General features: G+C 54.9%; 3 protein-coding genes across 5 annotated transcripts; 2 read left to right on the top strand and 1 right to left on the bottom strand.

The window, feature by feature from the left end:
* Window positions 1–1,581: 1,581 nt before the first annotated feature.
* RNF187 (ring finger protein 187) lies at window positions 1,582–6,621 on the bottom strand (the record flags this gene model as incomplete). The annotated part of the gene is made up of 5 exons (XM_081135486.1): window positions 1,582–1,869; window positions 2,447–2,668; window positions 2,834–2,926; window positions 4,005–4,629; window positions 6,611–6,621. 5 exons carry the CDS (start codon window positions 6,619–6,621, stop codon window positions 1,867–1,869), a joined length of 954 nt encoding a protein of 317 aa, XP_080991612.1. The 3' UTR covers window positions 1,582–1,866.
* A 3,907-nt stretch (window positions 6,622–10,528) lies between these two features.
* TRIM17 (tripartite motif containing 17) lies at window positions 10,529–15,337 on the top strand (the record flags this gene model as incomplete). The annotated part of the gene is made up of 5 exons (XM_081135196.1): window positions 10,529–11,171; window positions 12,334–12,429; window positions 12,859–13,089; window positions 14,391–14,520; window positions 14,790–15,337. Exons 1-5 carry the CDS (start codon window positions 10,743–10,745, stop codon window positions 15,335–15,337), a joined length of 1,434 nt encoding a protein of 477 aa, XP_080991322.1. The 5' UTR covers window positions 10,529–10,742.
* Window positions 12,359–23,789, top strand: TRIM11 (tripartite motif containing 11). Of its 3 annotated transcripts, none has more exons than XM_081135194.1 (6): window positions 12,359–16,911; window positions 18,922–19,017; window positions 19,236–19,463; window positions 21,028–21,050; window positions 21,133–21,233; window positions 21,805–23,789. In XM_081135194.1, exons 1-6 carry the CDS (start codon window positions 16,504–16,506, stop codon window positions 22,350–22,352), a joined length of 1,404 nt encoding a protein of 467 aa, XP_080991320.1. In that variant the 5' UTR covers window positions 12,359–16,503; the 3' UTR covers window positions 22,353–23,789. The 3 variants fall into 3 exon arrangements, with proteins under 3 accessions (XP_080991320.1, XP_080991319.1, XP_080991321.1); XM_081135193.1 differs by having other exon boundaries at window positions 19,233–19,463; XM_081135195.1 differs by lacking the exon at window positions 21,028–21,050 and having other exon boundaries at window positions 19,233–19,484; window positions 21,074–21,233.
* The last annotated feature ends 1,277 nt before the right edge of the window (window positions 23,790–25,066 follow it).

The following is a 25,066-nucleotide window of genomic DNA, read 5'->3' as shown; positions in this document are numbered from 1 at the left end:
CTCACCAAAGTCTCCACATGAAGTCTCAAAGGGTGTCAGTATTTCCTCATAACATGATGCATTAACATCTCCATTGAGAGTGAAACAATCCTCAGCATTTGTCTCTGCTCCCCTTGGACTACGGTTCTGAAACTGAAAATGGGCTGCAGTTCTCAAATACTCACGACTTTCCCACTGAGCTTTGACAATCCAAGTAGAGGGACTGCACCTCAGTACTGAATATATGAACTCATAAATAAACAGGCTGCCACAGAGCTCTCACTGCCCATACACTCAGAGGTGGCGGCCGGGCCTCACTGGATCCCAAGTCAGCACTCCCTACTGGACACAAGGCAGGTGGCTTCCTCCTGGATCCCCTAGACTCTGGAAGAAGCCAGAGGGGACCCCTAGTACTAACTCCTGATCTGAGGGGTCAGGATTATTTATTAAGGTTATTTAGCCAAAGTCATTTGGTTTGACAAGATGATGACTCTGTCTCTCTTTCTGATATACAATCTCTCCGCCAGTCATCCTTATATAGACAGCATGTGAGAGCAGCAAAGATGTCTACCACTGTCAGAAAGAAAGCAAGTCTGTGCCAGTGGACCTCATGTCTATCCCTAGCCCCCAATACCACTGGGCAACACCTTTCTGGGCTGCACCTGAGTCTCCAATTGAGAGAGGAATAATGGGCAGGCCTCTTAATGGGCATCTGGGACTCGGTGGGCAGGAGCCTGGGCTAGCTCCCCAGTATCGTTTGGTGAGGGCAGGAGGTGGGGGGCTATCAAAGAGAAGACCCACCTGCAGAAGCGCCCACCCAATCATGGGGCAGTGGAGTAGAGAGGAGGAGAGATGAGAGCAAACCCTGACCCTGGCTCCAGAAATGCCAGCTCCAAACTCACAAACCAGAGCCAGTGGCATCCACATCTAAATGGCCCATTGATCACAAAGCCACTAATTCGGGGCAACTCACAGCCCAAGCGAGCCTAAATATGTCTATGCCAATGCACTGGGACCCCTTGTCCTGTCACTGTGTGGCATTTTTGTCTCTTGAATTCATCTACACAATGACACTGCCACTAAATCATGGGTTTTGCTAAATTCGTCTATGGGAGGAACTACATAGCAAGGGAAGCTAAGGGCACAGAGAGACTGACAACATGCCAACCTGCTCCTGCGGGACAATGATGGAGAAATGAGCACAGCCAGTAGGCACACTGGGAGACACAGGGAACATAGCTGCAGGTGACGTATACAGGGGGCTGACTTCCCAGACCCAGGAGAACCCAGGGGCCATTACTGCACACAAAAATTGAGCTGTGGTTGGTTTGTGGGGGACACAAGCTGTCGGGGCCTCAAACAGGAGTGACAGGTTGACCTACCTGTCCACCCTCTCCATCTGGGCGCCCTGGGATTCCCTTTCCTTTGATGACCACCCCAAATGCCCAATGCTCAGACAGCGGTCTTCAAGCCTAGGTAGAATAAGCCCATCATGGGCAGTGTTTAAAGGGGGTGGGTGCCAGGTCTGGACAACCCAGCCACCTGGCAGTTGTGACAACAACAGTTGTCATGGAGACCCCAGGCAGATCTGAAGAGACTCAGTGGCAGCAATAACATCTTTATGAAGAGACAGGACAGGACACACTTGGGTTACTGATGCCTCCCACTGCTTCAGGTCTCCACAGTGAGGCTGGCTTTTATAGCCCAAAAACACAAACACCCGAGGAAAAAAAGACACCAACACTGCTCAGGGGACAACCCAAGGTTTCACCTACGGTATGAAGCCCAGTCTTCGCCTAGGTGAAGACCCTCCAGGGTCCCAAAGGAGGCGGATGGAGGAGCTGCTGGAGGCTGGGCCAGGGTCGAACCAGTTTCCTCTGCCTGGCATCACTGCAGGAAGACAGACAGGGAAGGAGAGAGGTAGAGGAGGGAGCTGCTGCCCTGAAACCCAGGTGACCATGCCCCGGTTCCACAAGCCACAGACAGCTCCCCAAGGCTGAAGCCAAGCCTCCCACAATCATCACCCAAAACTACCACCTACCAAGAGCTGATAACAAGCATTCTCTGAGTGAAATGACACTTCCCTGCCCAGAGAAGGGAAGGATGGGGGCTGCTGCCTCAGGATCAGAGGGGATATAAATGACCCAGAGCCTCAAGGGTTAGGCAAGACCCTAGACATAGGGTGTGAGGATATGTAGGACGAAGGTCAGATGGCCATCATTCTCCAGGGGACCCTGTGCTCTTGGACCCCATGGCCAGCTCCTGCCTGTAGAGCGCTAGGGTAGGACAGGGGCCTGGTGCTTCAAATAATGTGGAACAGTCCTCCCTCACGAAACACTGCCAGTAACAGAGGCTGGGGAGTCTGCTGGATTACTCGTTTCTGAAATCCAGCCCCAAACGAAGGCCAGGCCTAGCCTTAAGCCCTCTCTTGGTAGCTTAAGGCCTTCAAAATGGGGCCAGGGCCCACCTGGAGCAGCATGCTGAGGCCCAGGTTGCGGTGCCTCCGCTCCAGCTCCGACAGGGCCTGCAGGAGGGACCTGAACCTCTCTGCAGGGTCAGCATCCTCATCCTCGGGGGACCCCTCCTCTTTTTCTGCCTCCTGCAGGAAGCGCTCCTCCTCCTCCACAAAGAAAGCCCGAAGCTTCCTGTAGTCGGTCAAGGCCTTCTTCCTGCGGTCCATCACGTGTCCCTGCAGGGTGGGCAGCAAGGAAGGACACCTGTGTCCTCAGGCTGCACCCAGTACCCTAGCCCCATGTCCACCTCAAGGAAGAGAGAAGGTTTGCTACAGAGGGCTGAGCTCCATCCCAAGGGAATGTCCCCTCATTCCCACGGACCCAGGTCCACTCCCACTTGCCTTCCACACAGCAGCAGCAGACTCAGCCTGGCCATGCAGGTCCCGAGCATCATTCAGATCTTTCCTCATGATCTCCACAGAGCCCTTATTCTCCTGGGAAGAGATGCTGGTTACCAGGTGGGCGGCCACACCTGAAGGTCTAGGACACCTCTCCCTTAGCCCAATGCAGGGGACTTTGCACCTCCTGAGTTCGCTAAATGTCTGACTATCCAGAAGGCCCCACTGTGGCCAGATGCATGCTAACAGGCTGCAGGTGCCAGAGGGGTCTTAAGTGACCCCACTAAGCCTGCTCCAGGAAAAAGCCTCATAGAAAATCTTGTGCTAAAAATCTAACCATATAACTGGACATGAGTGTCCCCTAAGCTTCCCAGTGTTACTGTCACTAGCACAGGGGTGGATATTTGCCAAAAGTAGTCACCATATCCTTTTCAGGAGGAATGGCCCTGGCAGGGTCACTCTGGGAATCCCACAAGAACCTGCACATAACCCCCATAGGGCGAGCACGGCCACACCCAGGGCCTACTAGGCACTGGCACTGATGTACACTGGCTGGGTAGGTGGGAAGAGCCCCCAATAGGAGGAGAGCCCAGCTACAGTTTGACTGGCTGTTTATTCTCTCATATATGACCCTGAACACCCATAACCCGCAAGGGCAGGTCCCTGGGTTGCCAGTTGGTGGGTTTCCACACAGGGTCAGCTACCATGTGTAATGCAGTGAAAGTACCAGAACAGTAAACGGAGAGGCTCAGGGAGGACTAGGAGGGAGTGAGAAGGGGGGGTAGGGGGTACTGGAATACAGAGGGGCCTTATCTGCTAGACAGCCTCAGAGGGTTCACCCATGGGGGGCTAAGGCTGCCTCAGGGTTACGTCATGCATGGAGGAGGGCAGTAAGGCCTAGGGAACTAGGCAAAGGGGCAGAACCAGCAGCAGGACACCATCTGCGGGTTGGGGAGAGGAAAGACAGGCCAAAGAGGAAAGGATGGGCACGAGGGGATGGGGAGGCCCACAGACACCTTCCCGGGATGGGAAGGAGAGCACTATCTGGGGGCGGGGGAGCGGATTTGAGAACAGGGCATCATACGGAGGACTGGGAGGGTGGTCAGGGCGCCGCCCGGAGGCAAGGACCCGGGTCGCGAAGAGGATGGCGGCACAGGGCACCGCCCTTGCGCACCTTGCCGCGCAGCACCTTCCTCCAGCGGGGCTCCCACTCCGGCGGCTCAGGCCCCGCCGCCATTCGGCAGGCGGCGCACAGCGGACCCCCGTCGGCGCGACACAGCAGCTGCAGTGCCGCCTCCGAGGCCGGGCCGTCGCGTGTGGGTGCTGCGGCCGCCTCCTCGAGCGCCAGCAGGCGGCGGCTGAGCGGCGGGCGGCCGGGCTCCACGGCGCGCTGCCAGCAGTCATCGGCGCACTCGGGGCAAGGGAAGGGCCCGTCCTCCTCTGCCCAGAAGCGCACCACGCAAGCCCGGCAGAAGCGGTGGCCGCAGTCGGCGCGCACCGGCTCGCGGGGCACGCGCTGGCACAGGGCGCAGGCGGCCTCGGCGGGGCCCGCAGGGAGCGCCAGGGTGGCGGCGGTGGCGACCCTTGGGGAGGGCGCGGGCGGAGAGGCTGAAGAGCGCGTCACAGGACCAGTACGCGGATGCGAAGCGCGGAAACTGCGCTGGACCTGGACAAGGATGGCGACCGGGATGCGTGGGGCGGGGCCGACAGGACGCCGCACGCAGGGTCCTGGCAGCGGTGTACGACCCCCGCTGTCCACGCGGCGCTTCACTCTCTGGTCGATGGGCCGCCCACGGAGTCTCGCCACGAAATCTTACGGGGATTGTCACTTCCCCCATAAGTGACTTGTGGGCGCGAGAGAGAAGCCAAGTTTTATTATTTGCATGGCATTTAAAAGTATTTTGTCAGCTGCTAGGACCTGAGCGGCAAGCGCCCCACCACCCCATCCCCGCCACACAAGAAAGCACCCCTTCGGCCGCGACACACGCGCAGGCTCGGGGTCCGGGCAGGTGCTGGAAGACGGTCTGCGTGCCCCTCCCTAGAACCACGGTTATACACGCCCGGTGCCCTGCGCGCCACCGGGTGGACTGTGGGCGCTGCCCGCAGGGAGGACAAATCCATTGATTCTGAACGAAAGTGTCCAAGGCATCCCAGGGATACAGGATATGTTAGCTTTTCTTTAGGAAAAACCAGAGTTTGGAGGAGGAGCAATCTTTTTATTTTGAACACAACCAAGAACGCAGTTAAAAAAAAAAAAATCGCGATGTTTACTACTACATGATTTAAAATTTTTAAAAATGAATTTGCTCTCCCATACAAGTGCAAAACCTTTTGAAGTATTGCTTTTTGGTTTTGTGAGTTCTTAAAAATCTGATACAGACTTTAAAGTGCACCAAATGGGAGTCGTAAATGTGACTGGCAAACCGTGAATGTGGTAGGCAGACGTGAGCAGAGCAAAGACTATAGGCCAGAAGCTCACCAGGGCACAAAGCCCTGGGTGCCTAGCAACTGGCAAAACTGGGAAACCAAGGACCCGGCTCCTAGGGTAACCTTTCCTCCCCTAGCATATAGCTAGCTGGTCACGTGGTTCAGACCCTCCCCTCCCTTTCCTCCCCTGGCCTGTCACTAGTCCTGCAGTAGGACCCCCATCCCCACCCCGGAGGAGGAATAGGGGGAGGGGGTGGAGAATAGCCCTTAAGCATTAAGCCCCCAGGACAATGAGGTTCTGACCCATACCAAATACACCTAGGCCTCAGTTGTGTTTCAGCTTCAGGCCCAGAAAAGCGGCAAAACCAGACAATCGATGCCAGGACCGACTCCATTGACTGATGACCCCTTGGCACCAACCAATCAGTGGAGATGGACCCTGAAAGGACTCACCTGGAAAGCTGATGAATATCTTATTAAGGTCCTCCCTTAAGACCTCCCCTAAACCCCCAGCCTTTAAAACCCTCTAAGAAGAAGCCAGTGCAGTCTCCCTCTTCCTTTCCCGGCCTGCTCTTCCCCACAGGTGTGTTACCGTAACGGTGACCTTTTTCTAGAACTCAAGTACTGAGGTTGCTGAACTAAGGTCTCCAGTCTGACTCCACTGGTCTAATACCTGGTTCCCTTCCACTGCCAACACAACCAACCAGTTTCCAATACCACCTCAAACCCCTAACCCATGGTTATATAATCTGTAACCTACACACCATCAGGGAGTGGAGTCTTTCATAGCACTAGCTCCCCGTCTCTGGGTTGGCCAATTTAATATCAAATTTCTTTCTTTCTACACTGCAAACTCCTGCTGGTGCATTTCTTTTGGCCTGTGTGCACAGGCAGATGGACTCACATATTGGTTGGTATCACTACTAAGAGGTCAATTTGAAATCATTGTGGTTGTGATGTTGTGATTTATAATAAAAATACGTATGTATTTGATCTTCATCTCAAATATAGCTCTTAAAACCCCTGGATTCCTCAAGAGCCATAAAGGTGTCTTTTGTTATGTGAATGCGGTGATTTTGTAAAGCTCCTAAGGATGGGGCTGCCCATCAGGGGAACCAGCCAATCAATGATTAGAGGGTTGGAAATTTCAGTCTCACCCCCTCACCTCGGGGTGGGATGTGGGGGGCCTGGAGGTTGAATCTATCAACAATGGTTAGTGATTTAATCATTTGTGCCTGTGGGACGAAGCTGCTACAGACACCTAAAAGGACAGGTTTTGAAGAGCTTTTGGGTTGATGGACATGTGGAGCTGCAGGGAGAGTGGTGGGCTCAGAGAGCATGGGAGCCCCTCACCCTTTCCCCATGTTTGCCATCTGCATCTTTTCCATCTGGCTGTTCCTAAGTTATATATTTTGATATTAAACTGGTGATCTAGTGACATATTTGTGAGTTCTGTGAGCCACTGGCAAATTTTCAAAGCTAAGTTACAGCCAGTTGGACAGAAACAACTTACCATTGGTGTCTGAAGTAGAAACAGTCTTATGAGACTGAACCCTTTACTATCTGCAGGTAGATAGGGTCAGAATTAATTGCTAGGTGGTGAGGGGGGAAAAAACATACACCAGAGTGGTATTCTTCCAAATTTTTCATGTTCAAATGAAGATAAAAATTGGGTCATAGAGTGTTAAAGCTGAAATGTGTTTCGGGATGGTTCAGTTCAGCATGCATCTTACACAGGAGAAAGCTGAAAGTGTCAGTGTAAGAACCATTCAAACCTACGGAGAATTTTTGTGGGTTCATTTGAGCCAAACTGTCCACAGTTGCCAAGAAGCAAAATCTCAACAGATTGAGATAATGCTCCAGAGAATGGCAGTTTTGTACCTTATTTTATACATTACAATTAAAAGAAGCAGGTGGGTTATATGAAATCTATTGGTGATAGATTAGGGAGGTGGGAGAAAGCAAAGTAGGGAACCCTCTGGGATTGGATAAAAAGTAAAATGATAGACACACACTTCTTTTACATAGGTGGGTATAAACTAGTTAACAGTCAACAACTCAGTAATAATGAGGGGATTTGTGATTTCTGCAGAGTAGTGCCTGTGCTTCGAGGGGTTCAGAAAAAGGAAAATTATTTTGACATTCTAAAGATATGTTATTGTAGATGTAAAAAGACAGTAGACAGGCTCAGTTAAGGTAAAGGTTGACCTTTGTCAGGGAAGATGCCAGCCTAGGACATGACTACCCACCACAAACTCTTTTTAGGTAAAAAGTTTTAATTTCAGACCATCCTTTGTGGTTAGCCACACAGGCTTTCCCTGAGCCTGCCAGGTTTAGTATGTGGCCCCTTTCCGCCAACCCCCTTTTTGCCTTTCCTAAAGAAACCTATTGTTTTTCCCATAGAGGCCATTCCTGTCCCTTCCTTTTCCCGAAGTTTTATATATAAGCCTTTAACTGTTTAACAAGCTACTTCCTTCGTTGAAGCCCAAATACGTGCAAATTGGGGTTTTCCTGTTGATGAGGCTTTTGTCAGTTACATTAGGCCCCAGCCACTGAAACAAGAGGGTAGAGGGAAGGTTTTTTCTCCCTTGCAGAAGCAGTAGAGATGAATCTAGTGATGTCTGGGATTTGTTTTTTTGTTTTGTTTTGTTTTTTAATCTTCAGCCAACACTAAAGAACAGGACAAATGAAGCAAATACAGTGAAATACTGATCTGGACAATTTATATATGGGGTCGATTGTTCTCTTGTGTGTTTTCTTTAATTTTTGTTTTAAAGTTTTTCTAAATTCAGTTTTTTAAATTGAAAGAAACCCTCAGCCCAGAACCCCCTCCCGTGCCCTGTAAAATCGAGTCAGGGACTTAGCGGGCATTACAGGGAAGGAACGGTGCGCCCCGTTTCAGCGCTGCCTGCCCTCCTCCCCTCGGGGCCCCTCCCTTGCACTGCCCAGGCGCGCGCAGGGCTGAGCAGCCCCCCTCGGGCCTTGCCCCCTTCGAGGGAGGAGGCACCACCCGGGAACGCACCCCGCTGCGCGCGGGGAAAGCCAGCCGGCTGTCTACATCCACGGCCTGGTCGTCTACACCCGCACGCCGGGGAGATGACGCCCGTCTGTTGCTCCACTAAGGTGGTGGCCCGAACCTTAGCTTCCTCGTATGTCCGCTCCCTAGGGGCTAGAACTCGGGGTGCGCACAGCCAAAGGCCAGGGCTAGGTCAGGGTTGGGAGGCAGCGACGCAGCGACCTCCAGGCGCCGGTAACACCCTCAGGGGCCCACCCTGTCCGGTGCCCCTCTGAACCCGGCCCGCCCCTCCTAACCCGGGGTCCGGACGCTGCGCCCTCCCCTCCCGCGGTGCCTCCTGTCACCTCCCAAACCGGGCGCCGGTTTCTGCTGCCTTTCACCCTCACCTCCCTCCCAACGTCGAGTACCCTCCAGCCGCCCCCTCCCCTTCTTCCCAAAGCTTTTCCCATCCCCACACCGGGTGCCCGCCCCCTGCCCCCAACTCGTCTACCCCCCCCCTCCTGGGACGAGGCTGCGGCCCCTATCCGCCCCCCTGGCCCATTTCCCGTTGATCTGCCCAAAACCCCTGCCTCCCACCCCGGACACTTGCCTCCACCTTGCACCCCTGCCCGTCTAGAGGCTGAGGCCCCCATGCCTAGGCTGCCGGTACACCCTCCGCCCTCCCCGCCCCACCCCCACCCCGGTAAAGAGCACACACACACCTCCCCTACCCTCCTGGCCTCTGCTGACGCCACAAAGCCCGCTCCCCGAGGCCACGGCCTGCGACGGTCTCCGTGGCGCAAACGCAGGTTTTCCAGCGCCCTGTTTGCGCCCGTGGTCAGGGGCGCCTGGCGGGGGAGGCGTGCACCCCTCTCTCCGGTTAGTACCAGCCTACCCAGGGGCGGGCGGGTGGTAACCCTGTGAGCGCGCCTGCCCGCTACACTGGGGTCCCAGCTTTGAAGGTTATCATCAGTTGGAACCAGACGGGTCACCTGGTTTAGCCCTAGTTACTCAGGAGCGTCCCAGGATCGAGGGCCACCGGCCCACCGTCACTGACCCAGAGTCCTTGGCTGGCTTCCCCTGAGCCTGAACCAGACCAGTGCGCACCAGACGGTCCTATGCCCATCTGGCTTCAGGTGGGTGGGTGGCAGCAGGAGAGACTGACCCCAAGGGCTCTGCAGAGAGAGGCAACTTCTACAAAGTGAACAGTGTCTGAGGAATCAGAGCCATCTGTCTGGGTGATGGCAGGGAAGGGAACAGGGTAGTTCTGTGGTTCAGAAATCACTTTCAGATCTATTCTGACTGGCCCCAGTGATCACCCTATGAGGTGCATGGAGAGGCTTCAGATCTGCACTGCATAAGGATGCGGGTATTCGAACACCAAAGTGTGTGCATGTGTGTGCATGTATGCTTGTGTACACGTGTGGTAGTGTGTGTATGTGTGCATGCATGAATCGTGTGTCTTCTGCACTGCACGTTGTTAAAGAAAACCAGAGCTGGATGGTAGAGCGTAAAACCATTTTATTCAGGACTTGCAGTAGGGGGACAGCATAGAACCCCACAGAAAGCTCAACTCAATACAGGATGGGCCAGTGGGGATTTATGGCCAAGCACAGGGTGGGGTTGGTGATAGGAAATTACTAACAGGAAACATCTGGGTAGTGGGCTTCTGTCTAAACCCACATATTGGGGTTCTTTTTTTCTTAAATATGTCTTTATTGATTTCAGAGAGAGGAAGGGAGAGGGAGAGAGAGAGATAGAAACATCAATGATGAGTCATTGATCGGCTGCCTCTTGCACGCCCCCGACTGTGGACTGAGCTCGAAACCTGGGCATGTGCCCTGACCGGGAATGGAACCCCAATTGCCTGGATCTTAGGTCAACGCTCAACCACTGAGCCATATCCAGCCGGGCGTGATTTTTCCTCTTAAAGCCCCCCTTTGTTGCATGGATGTCCTGTTAAAGAGAAACTGACTGGGACACTGGTTAAATCAGTAAGGGAAACTTTATTCAAGGCTATTGCAATAGGGAGGCAGAGGGGGTCATTTCCGAATGGAGTCCACACAGTGGGGAGGATGGCCAAGGGCAGGGTCAGGGGTTAGTGATGGAAAAACACAATGAAGACACACGGGAGGGATCTTGCCAAACTGGCTTATCGGGATTCCTGCACATTCATCATAGTTGGGGTGGGGGTGGGGTAGGATGGGAGATGCTGGACTAGATCAGTTATCTGGGGGGGCTCTAATCAGAATAAAATTGGGCGTGGCTGGGCGGAGACAGGCAGCTGGGCAGTTTAGGGGAACCTGGCTGGGATTTGATTGTAGAAAGGGTCTTTGTCAGCTTCCAAAGAGACACCTATGCCTCTTACTGATGGCAAGTCAGGAGCCCTAACAGGACCCCATGTAAGCCCCATCTGTAAGAGGACACCTCAAGTGCTTGGAGCTCTGGGCAGAGGGTGTGGCAGGATGCTCTGTTTCTTCCCCAGAAGCCATGGATGCCGTGGAACTTTCCAGAAAGCTACAGGAGGAGGCAACATGCTCCATCTGCCTTGACTATTTCACTGACCCTGTGATGACTACCTGTGGCCACAACTTCTGCCGTGAGTGTATCCGGCTGACTTGGGAGAAGGCCAAAGGCAAGAAGAGCAGGAGGAAGCGCAAGGGTGTCTTCCCCTGCCCCGAGTGCCGGGAGCTGTCCCCCCAGAGGAACCTGCGGCCCAACCGCCTGCTGACCAAGGTGGCCGAGATGGCACGACAGCACCCAGGCTTCCAGAGCAGCGATCTGTGCCACGTGCACCAAGAGGTGCTTAAACTCTTCTGCGAAGACGACCAGAGCCCCATATGCGTGGTCTGCAGGGAGTCCCAGGAACACCGGCCTCACAGGGTGGTCCCAGTGGAGGAGGCTGTGCAGGAGCACAAGGTGGGCCCAGGAGTGAGGGGCAGTAGGGGTCAAGGAGGCCTGAGTGCATGTGTGTGTTGAGGGGTGTATCAGTCAGGCAGGAGAATGACTGCTGTAACAAACAGCCCCATATGCTGGACCCCACAGTGGAATAGTCTGCAACTCCCACAACAAAGCAGGCAGGTGGCCGGGTCAGCTGGGCATCCTCTCCACAGTTACTCAGGAGCCCAGGCTGACAAAGTGGCCTCAAAGCCATCTGTGTAGGAAGGCCAGGTGACCCTCTGCAGGGGAGGAAAGAGCCTTTTTCTTCCACCTTAAATTAGCCTGAGAAAGGCAAATCAAGGAGAGAAAGTCATACTGTTAACACATATGGCCTGCACACATCATAGGGAAGAAACCACAGCAACGAGTAACGGGTTGGTTTTAGAGTTCAGGTTTATCTGGCATCTGAACAGGAATAGTACATTTGGAGAGAAGAGACAAAGGGAAAGGTGACAGGCTCCCAAGGGTAGCAAACTGGGAAAGTATCTTGGTCCATTCCAGCTGCTATCACAGAATACAAGACTGGGCAGCTTATAAATAGCAAGAACTTCGTGCTCATGGTTCTGGAGGCAGTCGGGTGGGGGCTCCTTTCTGGTTCATAGATGGCCAACTTCTCACTGTCCTCACATGGAAGAAGGGGCTGGGAGCCCTCAGAGGTCTCATAAGGGTACTAACCCCATTCCTGAGGGCCCCACCTTTACGACCTCATCATCTCCCAAAGGCCTCACCTCCTATACCTCGGGGGTTAGGATTTAACGTGAATTTTGGGGGACATGAACATCTAGATAACAGAAAGTAAATATTTGGGGAAACTAACCAAACATAAAGTTCATCAGTGTGGGTACCTCTTGGTACTCACTTTCCACCTCCTTCATGGCCATAAAACTTCCCTAAGAGGCAGATCCATGGCAACTCTCATTTCTCAAGTTTCTGCTTTTAGTCACATAACAGGAGCCTCAGAAGGTGTCTTTCTGCATCTGTTGATTCTCATTTGCCTCCAGCTCAAAATAATCGTTCTGCCCAAGGGGCATATTATGGGATTTGTATTTCCATCCCCCTTAGGATGCAGCTTCAGAGGGTACCTCCTGATGTGGGTGTGCAGGGGGCCTCCAACTCCTATCCCACGGTCTGTTGTCTGTAGCTGAAGCTGGAGAGTGACATGGGGCACCTGCGGGAGGAGATGGCGAAGACCCAGAAGCTGCAGACCAGGGAGCAGCAGGCCTTGGCAGAGTGGCAGGCAGGTGCTGAGGCCTGGAGGAGTGGGCGGGAAGGCCTGGACAGGCCCCAGGGCACCGCAGGGCCTCCAGAACCTGTGGATCCTTGAGATGGAATGAGAGCACAAGATCCAAGAAAGGCACAGAATTCTTGCCAGAATCAGGACTGAGAATGTGTGCTAAGCCCAGACTGGCCACTTTGGAGACACAGGGATAGGGGGACACACAGAGGCCTGGATGCTGCCATTTGGGGCTCATGGGGTCACCCCACAATGATGGGGGCTTTTTGTTGCCCCTGCTTCACCAGCTGTGCTGGTTTTCTGTGGATTACTGGGGCCCAGTGAGATGTGCCAGCATCCCCAGAGTGGCCCCTCCAAGTTGGTGGGCATGAAAGAGGGGACACGGGATGGCAGTCCCTGGGCCGTGCCTCACCTCCAGCTCCCATCCTGCAGGAGAAGGTGAAGCAGCAGCGACGGCGCATTGTGATGGAGTTCAAGAAGATGACTGTGCTCCTGGTGGAGGAGGAGCAGCACCTTCTGCAGGCCCTGAGGCAGGAGGAGGACCACACGGCTGCCAGGCTGCGGGAGAGTATGGCTGCACTCGAGCAGCAGAGGTGCTCTCTGGAGACCCTGCTGCTGCGGCTGGAGGACTGTAGCAAACAGGAGCCACTGCAGATGCTGCAGGTGAGGCGCACCTGCTCACCTGGCTGGGTGGCGCAGACATAAGACCTGGCCCAGGTGTGGTTAACCTAACAGGGCAAATACAGACCAACAGGGAAGGCTCTGTCTCCATCAGCTCAGGCTGTATAACAAATACCTCAGGCTGGGAGCTTAAACATGCATTTATTTCTCCCAGTCCTGGAGGCTGGAAGTCCAGGATCCAGGTGTGGGCAGGACTGGTTCTCCTGAGGTGTCTCTCCTTGCTGTGTGGAAGGCCATCTCCTCCCTCTGTGCATGTCCTTATCTTCTAAGGACACCAAGTCACATCGGATTAGGGCCCACCCTAGTGACCTCATTTCACCTTCATCACCTTATCTCCAATATAGCCCCATATGAGACCCTGGGGATTAGGCTCCAACATGTGGGCTTGGGGGGCATGATCAGCCTGACAGGCTCCAGTCCTAGACAACTGTGTTCTGCATTCCCTTCTTAGTCCAGGGGATGGGGGTAGCCCGAGGCAGCTGTCATCCACTTGGTGACATGGGGCAGGGACACACTGGCCTGCGAATTAAAGGCAGGAGCAAGTCATGCGATCCCACTTGAGGGTTTGGAATGGGGGAGAAGGTGCAGCTGGCCTGCCAGGGACAGGCCTACATTCGAGGCCTGGGAAGTGGGAGTGATTATGATGGCTGACAAGTGGGTAACTGTCTCGCCACTTGTGTGGAATGATGGAACCTATTGCAAAAAACATATTTCATGCTGTGAGCCACCACACACACAACGTGTTTATACAACTGAAGCAAACGCCACATGCAAGGTTAGCACCAGTTGTCTTGGCATCCTGGGTTTTGTCCCTAATAAATGTCCTGGTTTAGTTAGACTATGCACTTGCCCCAACTTTGGGGAATACTCAGTCTTCTAGTAAAAAGCAGCCTGCTCACCACCCACTAAATACACCTGAGCTGCACAAGGCCTACAGTGCCAAAGCACCCTTGGGCCTCCCATGCCTTCCCCACCAGTTGAGAACAGGACAGCTTCCCTGACCTCACTCATGTGCAGTGGGGAGGGGCAGCAGGAGACCTGGGTGGCCAAGAGATAGGATTCTACTCTGGAAACTGGGAAGAGGGTTACGGGAAGCATTATGAATTCTCCTTGCTCTGCAGGCCAGAAATGTTCACACAGGGTGCTTGGGGATGCCCCATATTCCTAACAAGATATTGCAGATCTCCCTCTCTCCGTGTTTTTGCAGGATATGAAGGTGCCTCTGGACAGGTATATGACCACCTGAAGTGCAGGCAGGGAGGGCTTCACATGGGGCCAGAGGGGACAGTAAATGTAACTGTCCCCTCTGGAGGAAGAACAGCTTGAGTGTGCAGTACCCAGAGGCCACCCCCATCACACTGAAGACTGTCTGCAGAGTCCCTGGGCAGATAGAGGTGCTCAAGAGTTTCCAAGGTAAGTGGGGCCAGTTCTCTTGACCAGAGCCACCCCTGGGAGCCGTGACATTCACTGGACATTCACACTCTACCCTTACTGGACACTCCCAGGAGATGCCCAAATGGCTCCCAGCTCATCTCCTTGGCACCAACAGCATCAACAGCTGGGGTACCGCCCATGCAGGCTCACAGCTGGACTCAGCCAAGGGGAGGCCTGGGGATGTGGAGGGGCGGTCAAGGATGATGGGGATGATTCAGCTCCATCCTTGTTGCTGGGCCTATCTGCAGAGAATGTGGTGCCAGACCCTGCCACAGCGTACCCCTACCTCCTCCTGTACGAGAGCCGCCAGAGGCGCTACCTCAGCACCCCACCAGATGGCACACCCTGCAGCAAGGACAGGTTCCTGGCCTACCCCTGTGCAGTGGGCTGCCAGACCTTCTCCTCAGGGCGGCACTACTGGGAGGTGGGCATGAACCTCACTGGGGACGCGCTGTGGGCCCTGGGCGTGTGCAGGGACAACGTGAGCCGGAAAGATAGGGTAGCCAAGTCCCCTGAAAACGGATTCTGGGTGGCGCAGCTGTACAAGGGAAACAAGTATGTGCCCCCCGTGTCCACCCTGACGCCCATCACACTGACGGAGCCCCCCAGCCATGTGGGCATCTTCCTGGACTTTGAGGCTGGGGAGGTGTCTTTCTACAATGCTAGCAGTGGGTGCCACCTGCACACCTATGCCCAGCCTGCCTTCCCAGGCCCCCTGAAGCCCTTCTTCTGCCTAGGGGCCCCCAAATCCGGTCAGATGGTTGTCTCAACTGTGACGCTGTGGGTGAAGGGATAGGTGTTTAGGCAAGGAGTGCCAGCACTCCACTTTCTCTAGAAAGTGAAGTGGCCCTGCTAATCTCCGGAGGAGCAGTGGAGCGCTATGACTGTCCCAGGAGGGCTCACCAAGCCAACATGTAATTGTGATTAAAGCAGTTAAACGTTGAGACTGTATTCACAGCTGCTTCATAGAGGGAGCCTGTACCAACCTCTAAATACATACTTACGGACCAGGCCATGGTGCTGTTTTCTTTAGCCATGCCCCCCTCCACCCGCCACTCACTGGGTCCTCCTGGGTTTGGGTAATTACAGGTAAACCTGTGGCCTGGGGGGCCACTTTTCTTGTCATCAGCAATTCCATATTTAGGTCCTTCGCAGGGAAAACAAGAAAGTAGGACTCTTCAAGCTGAACCCCTAAAAACCTCTGAGCTGCCCACCCCCAACCCTTTCCATCCCTTAAGTTGAATCAGTGGGAAATAGGGGGTGAAATTCAAAGAGTAGGATCATGAATGTGGGCGGGTCCTTTCCTTTCACTCCTCGCCCCATCCTCGCAGTTTCAGCCCCGTAACAGTCACTAGCACCCCAGAATTCCAGTCAGTGCACTCCTACCCCAACAAGTACAGTGTCCCAACGCGCAGAGACCCTCCATTCATTCCGACCAAGCCAGGCCCGAGGCGCCCGCCGGCAGTTTGCGGCTACCCTAGTCCTCACAGCACGTGCCCTGCGTGGGGACCCCAGTGACCGTGCGGGGCGCCCCGCAGGCCTGGCCCCTGCACCCCATCCTTCCTCAGGCCTGAGGAACAAGCCAGGCCAAGCGACCCCAAGACGAACCGGAGCCACGAGAACGCTCGTGCGGGCGGCCGCGGAAAGGAAGGCAGCGGGAGAACAGCCTCCAATTCGGTCCCGCCGCGGGCTGCGTGACAGGCCACAGCCAATCCGGGACGGAAGCGGGTGATTCCCATTCCCCGCCCCCACAGAAAGCAGCTGCTTCCTGCTTCCGCCGCGGGTCTCCCAGCGCATCCGGGAGCCGCGGTGTCGCGCGGGCCCTGTGCCTCGCGTTCCACGAGCCCCCGCGCCCCCAGGCTGCCGGAGCCCCTGGTCTCCACAAGCTCCCCAGAGTCCCGGTGGCGGCAGGCCAGCGCCCGACCCGGCGGAGGGCGCCGTCTTCCGTCGCTTTACCTCGCCATGGCCGCCTCCGACTTGTCCGCCAACCTCCAGGAGGAGGCCACCTGCGCCATCTGCCTCGACTACTTCATGGACCCGGTGATGACCGACTGCGGCCACAACTTCTGCCGCGAGTGCATCCGGCGCTGTTGGGGCCAGCCCGAGGGCCCATACGCCTGCCCCGAGTGCCGCGAGCTGTCCCCTCAGCGGAATCTGCGGCCCAACCGCCCGCTCGCCAAGATGGCCGAGATGGCGCGTCGCCTGCACCCGCCGTCCCCTGTCCCCCAGGGCGTGTGCGCTGCGCACCGCGAGCCGCTGACCTCCTTCTGCGCCGACGAGCTTCGCTTGCTGTGCGCGGCCTGCGAGCGCTCGGGAGAGCACTGGACGCACCGCGTACGCCCGCTGCAGGACGCGGCTGAGGACCTCAAGGTGCGGGGGCGGGGTCAGCGACGCGGCCTGGCCCAGTGGGTTGGGCGCAGCCTGGCTCGGGGCTGCAGGACGCGGTCTCGCCTGGGATTTGGGGGGCGGGGCTCAGCATGTCTCAGACCCGCTCTTTCGCGAGGCTGGGGCACCACTCACCAGGGGGAGCCGGCGTGGGGACCGGGGGGGGGGGGGGGGCGGCGTTCTCCTTGAGGCTTAGGTCCCTCTGTGACTGTGGGAGGGCCCACCGTCTGGAGCGGGTACTGGGCAAGTGTGACTGGACAGTGGCTGGGATGGAGCCCAGTGCAGGAAAAAGTGGGAAGAGAACCTCAGAGGTGGCTTTCCCTCGGGTGGGACGAATAACGGTTCATCTCTGGTGGGAGGGTGTGCTGTGGCCAGGGAGGGCTCTTGGTGGGGCCTCAACCGGTGTTTAAGTCCAAGTGGGAAGATACTCAGGGAGGCTGGCCGAGCCCTACGTTGGGAACGGTGGGAGACAGAGCCCTTGCCCTGGGAGGCAGACGCCAGGGCCCGGCAGGCTTTCTGAGTGGAGTGCTTGGGGCCACCACTGCCATTTGACACACCAGGGCTCAGCTGTGCTTGGATCTCAGGCTGAGAAGCCTTGTTTTGCTGTACATGGTGCACCCCAGCAGACACAGACACAGGCTGTGAAGCAAAATGCAAATCAGTCAAAAAGTCTGAAAGGTGCCATGCACACATCAATACCTGGGTTCCAGGAACAAACCCTGCTAAGGCAACAGGCCAGGTGTGTCAGGTGAGCTGTTTGCCCTGAGGCCCCCCAGCAAAGGGGGTAGTGCTGGTGTGAGTTTGGATTAAGGAAATGCATTTCCAGAACAGGATTTTCCTCTTACTTTGAGATATTACATGCACGCAAGAATGTCTACTCATGTCTGGCAGGTTTGCACTCCTGTCTCCAAACACCCCATCAGGGTGCAGAAAGTGAATGGAGAGGATGGAGAGTGACTACCAGCTCTCTGAAAGCGCCTGTCTAGCTGACCTGATAAAATCTCAGAGGGTAGCACTTAACCCTATTGTAGGAGTGGAAAAACCTTTTACTCTGCCCTGTTAGGTTCTTTGACTGAAACTTGCAAATTAAACTGACAACAAACAGATTAACAGACAAAAAGACAGTTTTATTAGTCTTAAATTTCATATGGCACAATGACTTTGTAGAAAAGTGAAAAACTGAAATGAGTACCTGGACTCAAGAGCTCGTATTCCATTTTAACAGAGGATGTGTGGAGAAATGACTAGATAAAGGAAGGGGGGTTTGGGCTGCAAGGGACAATAACTTGTGGAAAAGGAACTAGGAAATATGGGGGAACTACTGGAAAATCAGCATTATTTTAGTATGATCTGTTTAGCACACTCAGGGATGACACCTCATCTTTGGTGGAGAGTGTACTCCCTTTCTGGTACAGGGAGGCCACCCTTCTCATGGGAAATTAATGTCCTGCCTTTAAGCAGAAAGGAGGAGGGCAGAGGGCTCTTACTGCATCTGCTATTTCTCTCTCACACTGTACTGATGCCCACTTTGTCTTAATGCTGGAGATGCTCCAGCGAGCCCGTGGTAGATAAGGTTGAAGTAAACAGTTGGGTGTTGCCTGAGGTCAGGCTCAAGGCAGCCGGATCCAAGTGTGAGCATCCCTTGGCTCCTTCCAGTGAAGCTGAACCTTGGGAAGCCCAGGATAGGCACAGAGCAAAGCGATTCTCAGGAAGAAGGCTGTGATGCGGTAAGAAGTCAGTCTGGAAAGGTGGTCAGAGATGAAGGAAGGCAGGAGAAAGGGGGAAAATGGGCAAGGGGCTGGATCAGCCTAGGTGGTGGGAGGTCATGCCGGGTAGAAGTCATTTCCTGGCAGGTTCAGTTTGCTGCATCCATTGTGTACCATACGGTTTCCCACAACTGGCTCCCACCTGTCAAGTGTAGTCTCACCTGGGGCTGGGCCATGGGAGTGGGGTCAGGGCCAAGTGGGGTTACTGGCTGTCCTCACGTCCCTGCAGGGCAAGCTGGAGAAGTCCCTGGACCACCTGCAGAAGCAAATGGAGGATGCACTGCTGTTTCAGGCCCAGGCGGAGGAGACCTGTGCCCTGTGGCAGGCAGGTGGCTGGGCACCAAGGACCCAGGGTGGGGAGGTGGGGCACTAGTGCCCCCACTGCTGGATGTTGCTGTTCACACTAATGCTTCTCATAACACAGCACTCCTGCTCCAGACCCTCAACCCCCCGGGGTGAGTTTGGGTGGGGGATGTATGGTGGGGAGCCCGGTGGTGGGTTTGGGGGTCTGGCTCACCGTACCCCCTACGCCCTCCACAGAAGATGGTGGAGAGCCAACGGCAGAATGTGCGGGCAGAATTTGAGCAGCTGCGCCGCCTGCTGGCAGAGGAAGAGCAACGGCTGCTGCAGAGGCTGGAGGAAGAGGAGCTGGAGGTGCTGCCCCCGCTGCAGGAGAGTGCAGTCCGCCTTAGGCAGCAAAGCGCCCAGCTGGCTGATCTTGTTGCCGAGCTGGAGGGGCGCTGCCAGCTGCCAGCACTGGGGCTGCTGCAGGTGAGCGCGTGCCTGGAATGGGTACACGGGCTCTAATGAGATGGGGTACAGGCCGGAGAGCAGAAAGGAGGAAGCTCTGGGCTGAGCAAGCTGTCTGACCTCGGCCTATTCTGGATCTCCTGTGTTCTACTGTGAAATACTGGAGTAAGGGCTGGGACTGGTGTCCCAGGTATCACTGTGGTTCCATATGGACATGCCATGACCTGGGGAATGGATACAAATCCTGAACCCCGCTGAGAACTGCTGTTGGCACCAGCCTGGGAGCCCCATAGGGAATGGAAGAAGCAGATCTTTGAGTGATTTACAAGCCCAGGATACCAGCTACACCAAAGTCTAGGGGCCCCTCCAGGCATTCCCCCTGGCCGTTCCTCTGTATCTGAGTCCTCACTGCCCAGAGTCAACTCCCTTCAAGGTCCAGCCCCCCCTGGGCTGCTCCCTCCCTTTTCTGAGTAGTGAGGGCAGCCCCAGACCTTGTGACAACCAAGACTACCCCCCATTTCTCAGTACTCAGTAAAACAAATAAGGATGGTTGTTTCCAACTGCTTTGCAGCCAGCCCAACCCAGGCCCTTTGTATGTGCCTCTCCCAGGTCTGCACTGTCTCCATGTCTCCTGATGAATCCTAAGGTTTCAGAAACCTACTAGTCTCCCTTTTCTTTTGAGACCTAGTAGGTTCCATACCCCCGCAGACAGAATCAGCTGTTGTGTGTGAAATCTCCCGCCCCAAGGGAAACCCACCTTGGGCACAATGTCGTCGTATTCGCCCTCTTCGTCCTGGTGTCTGGCCTGGTAGCTGGTGCACAGTGTAGTTAGAATGATCACTTGTGGAGTTCATTTGATTGACAAAGTGGGCTGGGTCCCTGGGTACCAGGCAGTATTCTAAAAAGACAAACAAGCTGTTTGCTGTTAGGAGCTAGGGTTTCAAATAAAAGATTGTCTCTGTTAGCTCAGGCTGTGTAACAAATGCCATAGACAGGTGGCTTAAGCAACAGACATTTATTTCTCCCAGTCCTGGAGTCGAGTCTGAGATCCAAGTGTGGGCAGGGCTGGTTCTCCTGAGGTATGTAGACCACCATCTCCTCCCAGTGTCCAAGTATGGTTATGCCTCAGTGTGCACCTGTGTCCTAATCTCCTCTTCCTTATAAGGATACCAGTCATATGAGATTAGGGCCCACCCTGGTGACCTCATTTTAACCTAATCACCTCTTTAGGAAGCCCAGTCTCCAAATACAGCCCCATTCTGAGGTCCTGGGCATTAGGGCTCCAATGTGGATTTGGGGCTACAGTCATCCCGCGACACTGAGTAAAATGCTCTTGTGTATCATTTTGGGAGAAAGGAGCATGTAAGTAAAGAGGCCTTACCTGGAAGTTGGGCTCTGAGTCAGGACTTGAGGGAGGGCAGCTAGCGGAGACCAGGTGAGGTGCCTGTGGGTGGGGTGGGCAGGGGATGGGAGCAGGTGAGGCTGCAAGGGCAGTTTCTGACCATGTGCAAGGACACTGCAATATGGACAGAGGTAGGGGGCAGGACCATGTGACGGGCACTGACACCACATGTCTCTCCCACAGGATATCATGGACACCCTGCGCAGGTAGGAGCCCAGCCTTTCCCTAGAGAAGGCGGTCGGGTGTGGGTAGGCCTGCCCTGGGGGTGACACCTGGCTGCCTCTGCAGGGTCCAGGAAGTGAAGCTGCAGCCGCCTGAGGTGGTGCCCATGGAGATGAGGACAGTGTGCAGGGTCCCTGGGCTGGTGGAGGCTTTGCAGAGATTCCGAGGTGGGTACTGTGGTGTGCAGAGGGGGGAACCCAGCTGGCCAGCTCTGGTCCAGAGGAAGTGCCCATCCTGAACTCCTGCTGGTGGCCGAGGCTGGTGGTAGGAAGGTGACAAAGGCTCCTTGTTCATGGTTGAGAAGCTGAGCAAGGGCCAGCCAGGCTGGGCTGTCTCTGGTGTGTTTAGGAAAAGCAGAGGTTGGTCCATTAGGTGCCAGGACACTTGTGTAGGCCCCGGGCCTGGGGAGCCCAGTGTAAAAGCTGGACTGGAACACTGGGGATTGGAAGAGTAGATATAGAAAGCACTCAGGTTCCTCCTGAATTTCAAGAGAATAAGTCACAAGGCAGTGTTGGACCACTTCCCAGAACATTCCTGAGTTGCACCTGCAAGTGGTTAGTTGACTTTTCAAGGAAGACACAAAAGGGGGAGCAGTCACTCCAGCCAGCTACAAGGATGTTACCCCCCTGCGAGATCCGCCCTGGCGCGTGGGCATCTTTCTGGACTATGAGGATGTTACAAACATCCTTGTAGCAGGCTGGCAGAAGGGGCCTGAGGTGACCACTGCTCTGCCTGCAGGGGATATAACGCTGGATCCTGACACTGCTAACCCTGAGCTGGTCCTGTCAGAAGACATGCAGAGTGTGCGGCGTGGGGACCTGCGGCAGCCCCTGCCTGACAGCCCGGAGCGCTTTGACCCTGGGCCCTGTGTGCTGGGCCGGGAGCCCCTGAACTCCGGCCGGCACTACTGGGAGGTGGAGGTGGGCGAGCGGGCCAGCTGGGCCTTGGGCGTCTGCAGGGAGAATGCTAACCGCAAGGAGAAGGGAGAGCTCTTTGCCGGCAACGGGTTCTGGATCCTGGTGTTCCTGGGGGGCTTCTACAACTCCTCTGAGCGGGCCTTCACACCCCTGCGAGATCCGCCCCGGCGCGTGGGCATCTTTCTGGACTATGAGGCTGGGCACTTGGCATTCTACAGTGCCACCGATGGGTCACTCCTGTATGCCTTCCCTGAGACGCCCTTCTCGGGGACACTACGGGCCCTCTTCTCACCTCTGTCTAGCAGTCCCACCCCCATGACCATCTGCCGACCCAAGGGCGGGCCTGGGGACGGGCTGGCTACCCAGTAAGTGGGCTTCTTACACGCTTGTCCTGCCATTGGGTCTTCGAGGGTGTTCTGAGCCACGGAAAGAGCTCCCAGTGCTGCTTCATGTGTGTAGTAAAATCCCTCTCCCTCTGCTATTCCCAGTAAACCAGCACCTGCAGGGCCAGCAGCATCTCCCAGGTGACCCTCCATGGCCATCCGATGTCACCAGTGCATTGCTCACAGCCGTCTGCAGAGCCCTAGCCAGGGGCCCTGAGATCTGTTTGCAGGAGCCCAGCTGGTTGGGTGAGGCACCAGGATCTGTGGAACTTTTGGGGGCTTCAACCCAGCCCTCTATAGCCCCAGGGCTGCATCCCCAAAGAGCTGCTGTCCTGTGAGGCTGCTGGCAGGGAGGTGAGCCTGTCAGCCTGTCTCAGGGTCTGGTCCTAGAAAATGGTGCTGGATGTGGTTGCCTCATTAATTAGGGTACAGCATTCCTCAGGAGAGGAGGAGGGCATGGGAAAGGCCAGAGGAAGAGTCTTCAGAGTAAAAGGTACTGCATAAGGGAGCTGAGGAACCTGGACACAAGCCCTCAAGTCCCTCAGTGTGGACCACTGTGGGCTTCTGCCGAATTCTGCTTCCCACCCCAGAGCTGAGCAGCAGCTCAGGAAAGACACTGGCCCTGCCTGGGGAAAGGGTGAGGCTGCACAGACCTCCCTTCCCTGTCCCCAATCCAAGATTTGTAGTGGCTCATTTCGGTGCTTCACAAGAAGGGCATGGTACAGCATTTCTGCACTCCAAGATTTCATCTGTCATAAGGACCACCCTCACAGTAAAAAAAATAACCATTGTCTATGATGCCACTGTCTTGAATTGAGGGTTCAGAAAGTCCATGGGCCGAGGCCTGCCACCCACAGCAAAATTGGGGAGCTGCCTGTTCTTTGATTTCATGCAGCTGCCATGGAATTCTTTTTCAAATCTGATCAGCGATTCTAGGTTCCATGGTGCTCAATAGCTAATTACTTGGTTATTTATTTACCCACTCTCCAATTGTTGGACTTTTTATATATGTACCACTTTGAGTATCTTCAATTCTTTCAAATTATGTACATGAGAGGCTTTTCTCAGTTAAGCCAGGAGCCTGCCACTTTGCTGCCTGGGGAAGTTCTCCCATCCTTTCCCAGTTGATTGCTTACTGTTTCACTTCCTGTTGAGAACCTGAGGATACTGGTTGGTTCCTGCCTGGAGCAAGATTTGGACTTTAAAGTTTGGGACTTCCCAGATGGCGACCAGAACTCAGGAGGTGGGACAGCCTCTAGGTGAGAGTTTGGAGGAGCACACAACTGCCCCAAGAACAGCAGGATGGACACCTAGGCTGTGGCTTGAGCAAAGCTGGACACCAGTGTGAGGGAGGGAAAATATTCCTTCCATCCATCTGATCCCTGTCTGGACCCTATAATAAAATATTAATGAGAAAAACGGTTATTAGCATCTACACCTTGCGCACATGGGAGACACCCAGTGAAAAAGTAACTTCAGTAGCAGCTTAGAACTCTGGCTTCTCCAGCCACTGCAGTAAGGAACAAGTTTGTGGGAGATGTTCTGTAGATTCCCAGAGCCAACCCCATGCTGAGGGATCTCACTGTCTCCTGTGACTGACTCAGTCCTTCCTGGGGAGAGGGGGACCACATTTTAGGCAGGGGGGAGGTCTTGCAGCTTCTCTACTGTCTGCTGGTTATGGATTGCCTCTAGCCCAAATGGTCCTGTTGCCAAACCGGGATGTTTGGGATGGACTGTTCAGCCATCCATCACCAGGTGACAGAAGAAATGAGCTTAGTTGACCATCCACATACATGCTGAATGTACTTTCCACGTTTTACCTGCTGAGCCAGTCAACCATGTGGTAACACCTCACTTTTCTGGGCACCATGGGCCACAGTAAACAGAAAAGATCCTGCCCATGGAGCTGATACCTCAGAGTGGCGAAAAGCTACAAGGATGTGTCCCAACAAGCAGTGAGTGGCTCCAACACTAGCAACAGGTGCCTCCTGCACCACCAGTGGTATCTCCCACATTACCACTGGGTGTCCCCTGCACTGGCAGTGGATGTCTCCAGTACTATCACTGGGTGTCTTCCACGCTACCAGTGGGTGTCCTCTACACTAATGTTACTTGGTGGGTCTGCCTAGGGCTAGCTGGTAGTGTGTGGGTTCTTGACTTCCTGCAGGAAAAATTGCACAACATGAGTCCAGGTGAATTTTTAGAGGACATTAAAGCTGGGGACTGAAATAAGGGCAGGCTGAGGAAATGAACCTAGGCCAGGCTGCTTTGGCTCACTGAGAAGTCAAAAGGGAGTCCTGGGGGACAGGTTCATGGGGGTTGTCTGAGATGAGCTGCTGCTGCCCATTGCTGCCCTGGTTGCAAGCCTAGTGGGGTCCCTTAGCGCTTAGGAGATGCATGCTGGTGGGAGAAGAATGGGTGGGGGAAAGGCGTGGGTGTGCTCCTGGGAATGAGAGCTCTCGCTGGGTCCTTTGTCTTGAGGCTTTTATCTTTCTCTTACAGGTGAGAATCTTAGGGGAGGTCTCAGGAAGGGTTTCAGCAGTTTTCTAGGTGTGCTCCTGTTTTCCACTGATTGGTCAGTGTCAGGGCAGTGGATTGTTAGTCATTGCAGCTGGTCCTGGTGTTGCCCACCAGGTTTTGCTGCTTTTCTGGAGCTGGAGAGGAGAGTCATGGGAGGAATGAGTGATGATGTGGCATAGC

Source organism: Miniopterus schreibersii (assembly GCF_964146895.1).
Source record: "Miniopterus schreibersii genome assembly, chromosome: 4".
In the NCBI taxonomy this organism is placed as follows: domain Eukaryota; kingdom Metazoa; phylum Chordata; class Mammalia; order Chiroptera; family Miniopteridae; genus Miniopterus; species Miniopterus schreibersii.
The sequence above is the reverse complement of the archived record's forward strand: the minus strand, read 5'-3'. Positions and strand labels throughout refer to the sequence as shown.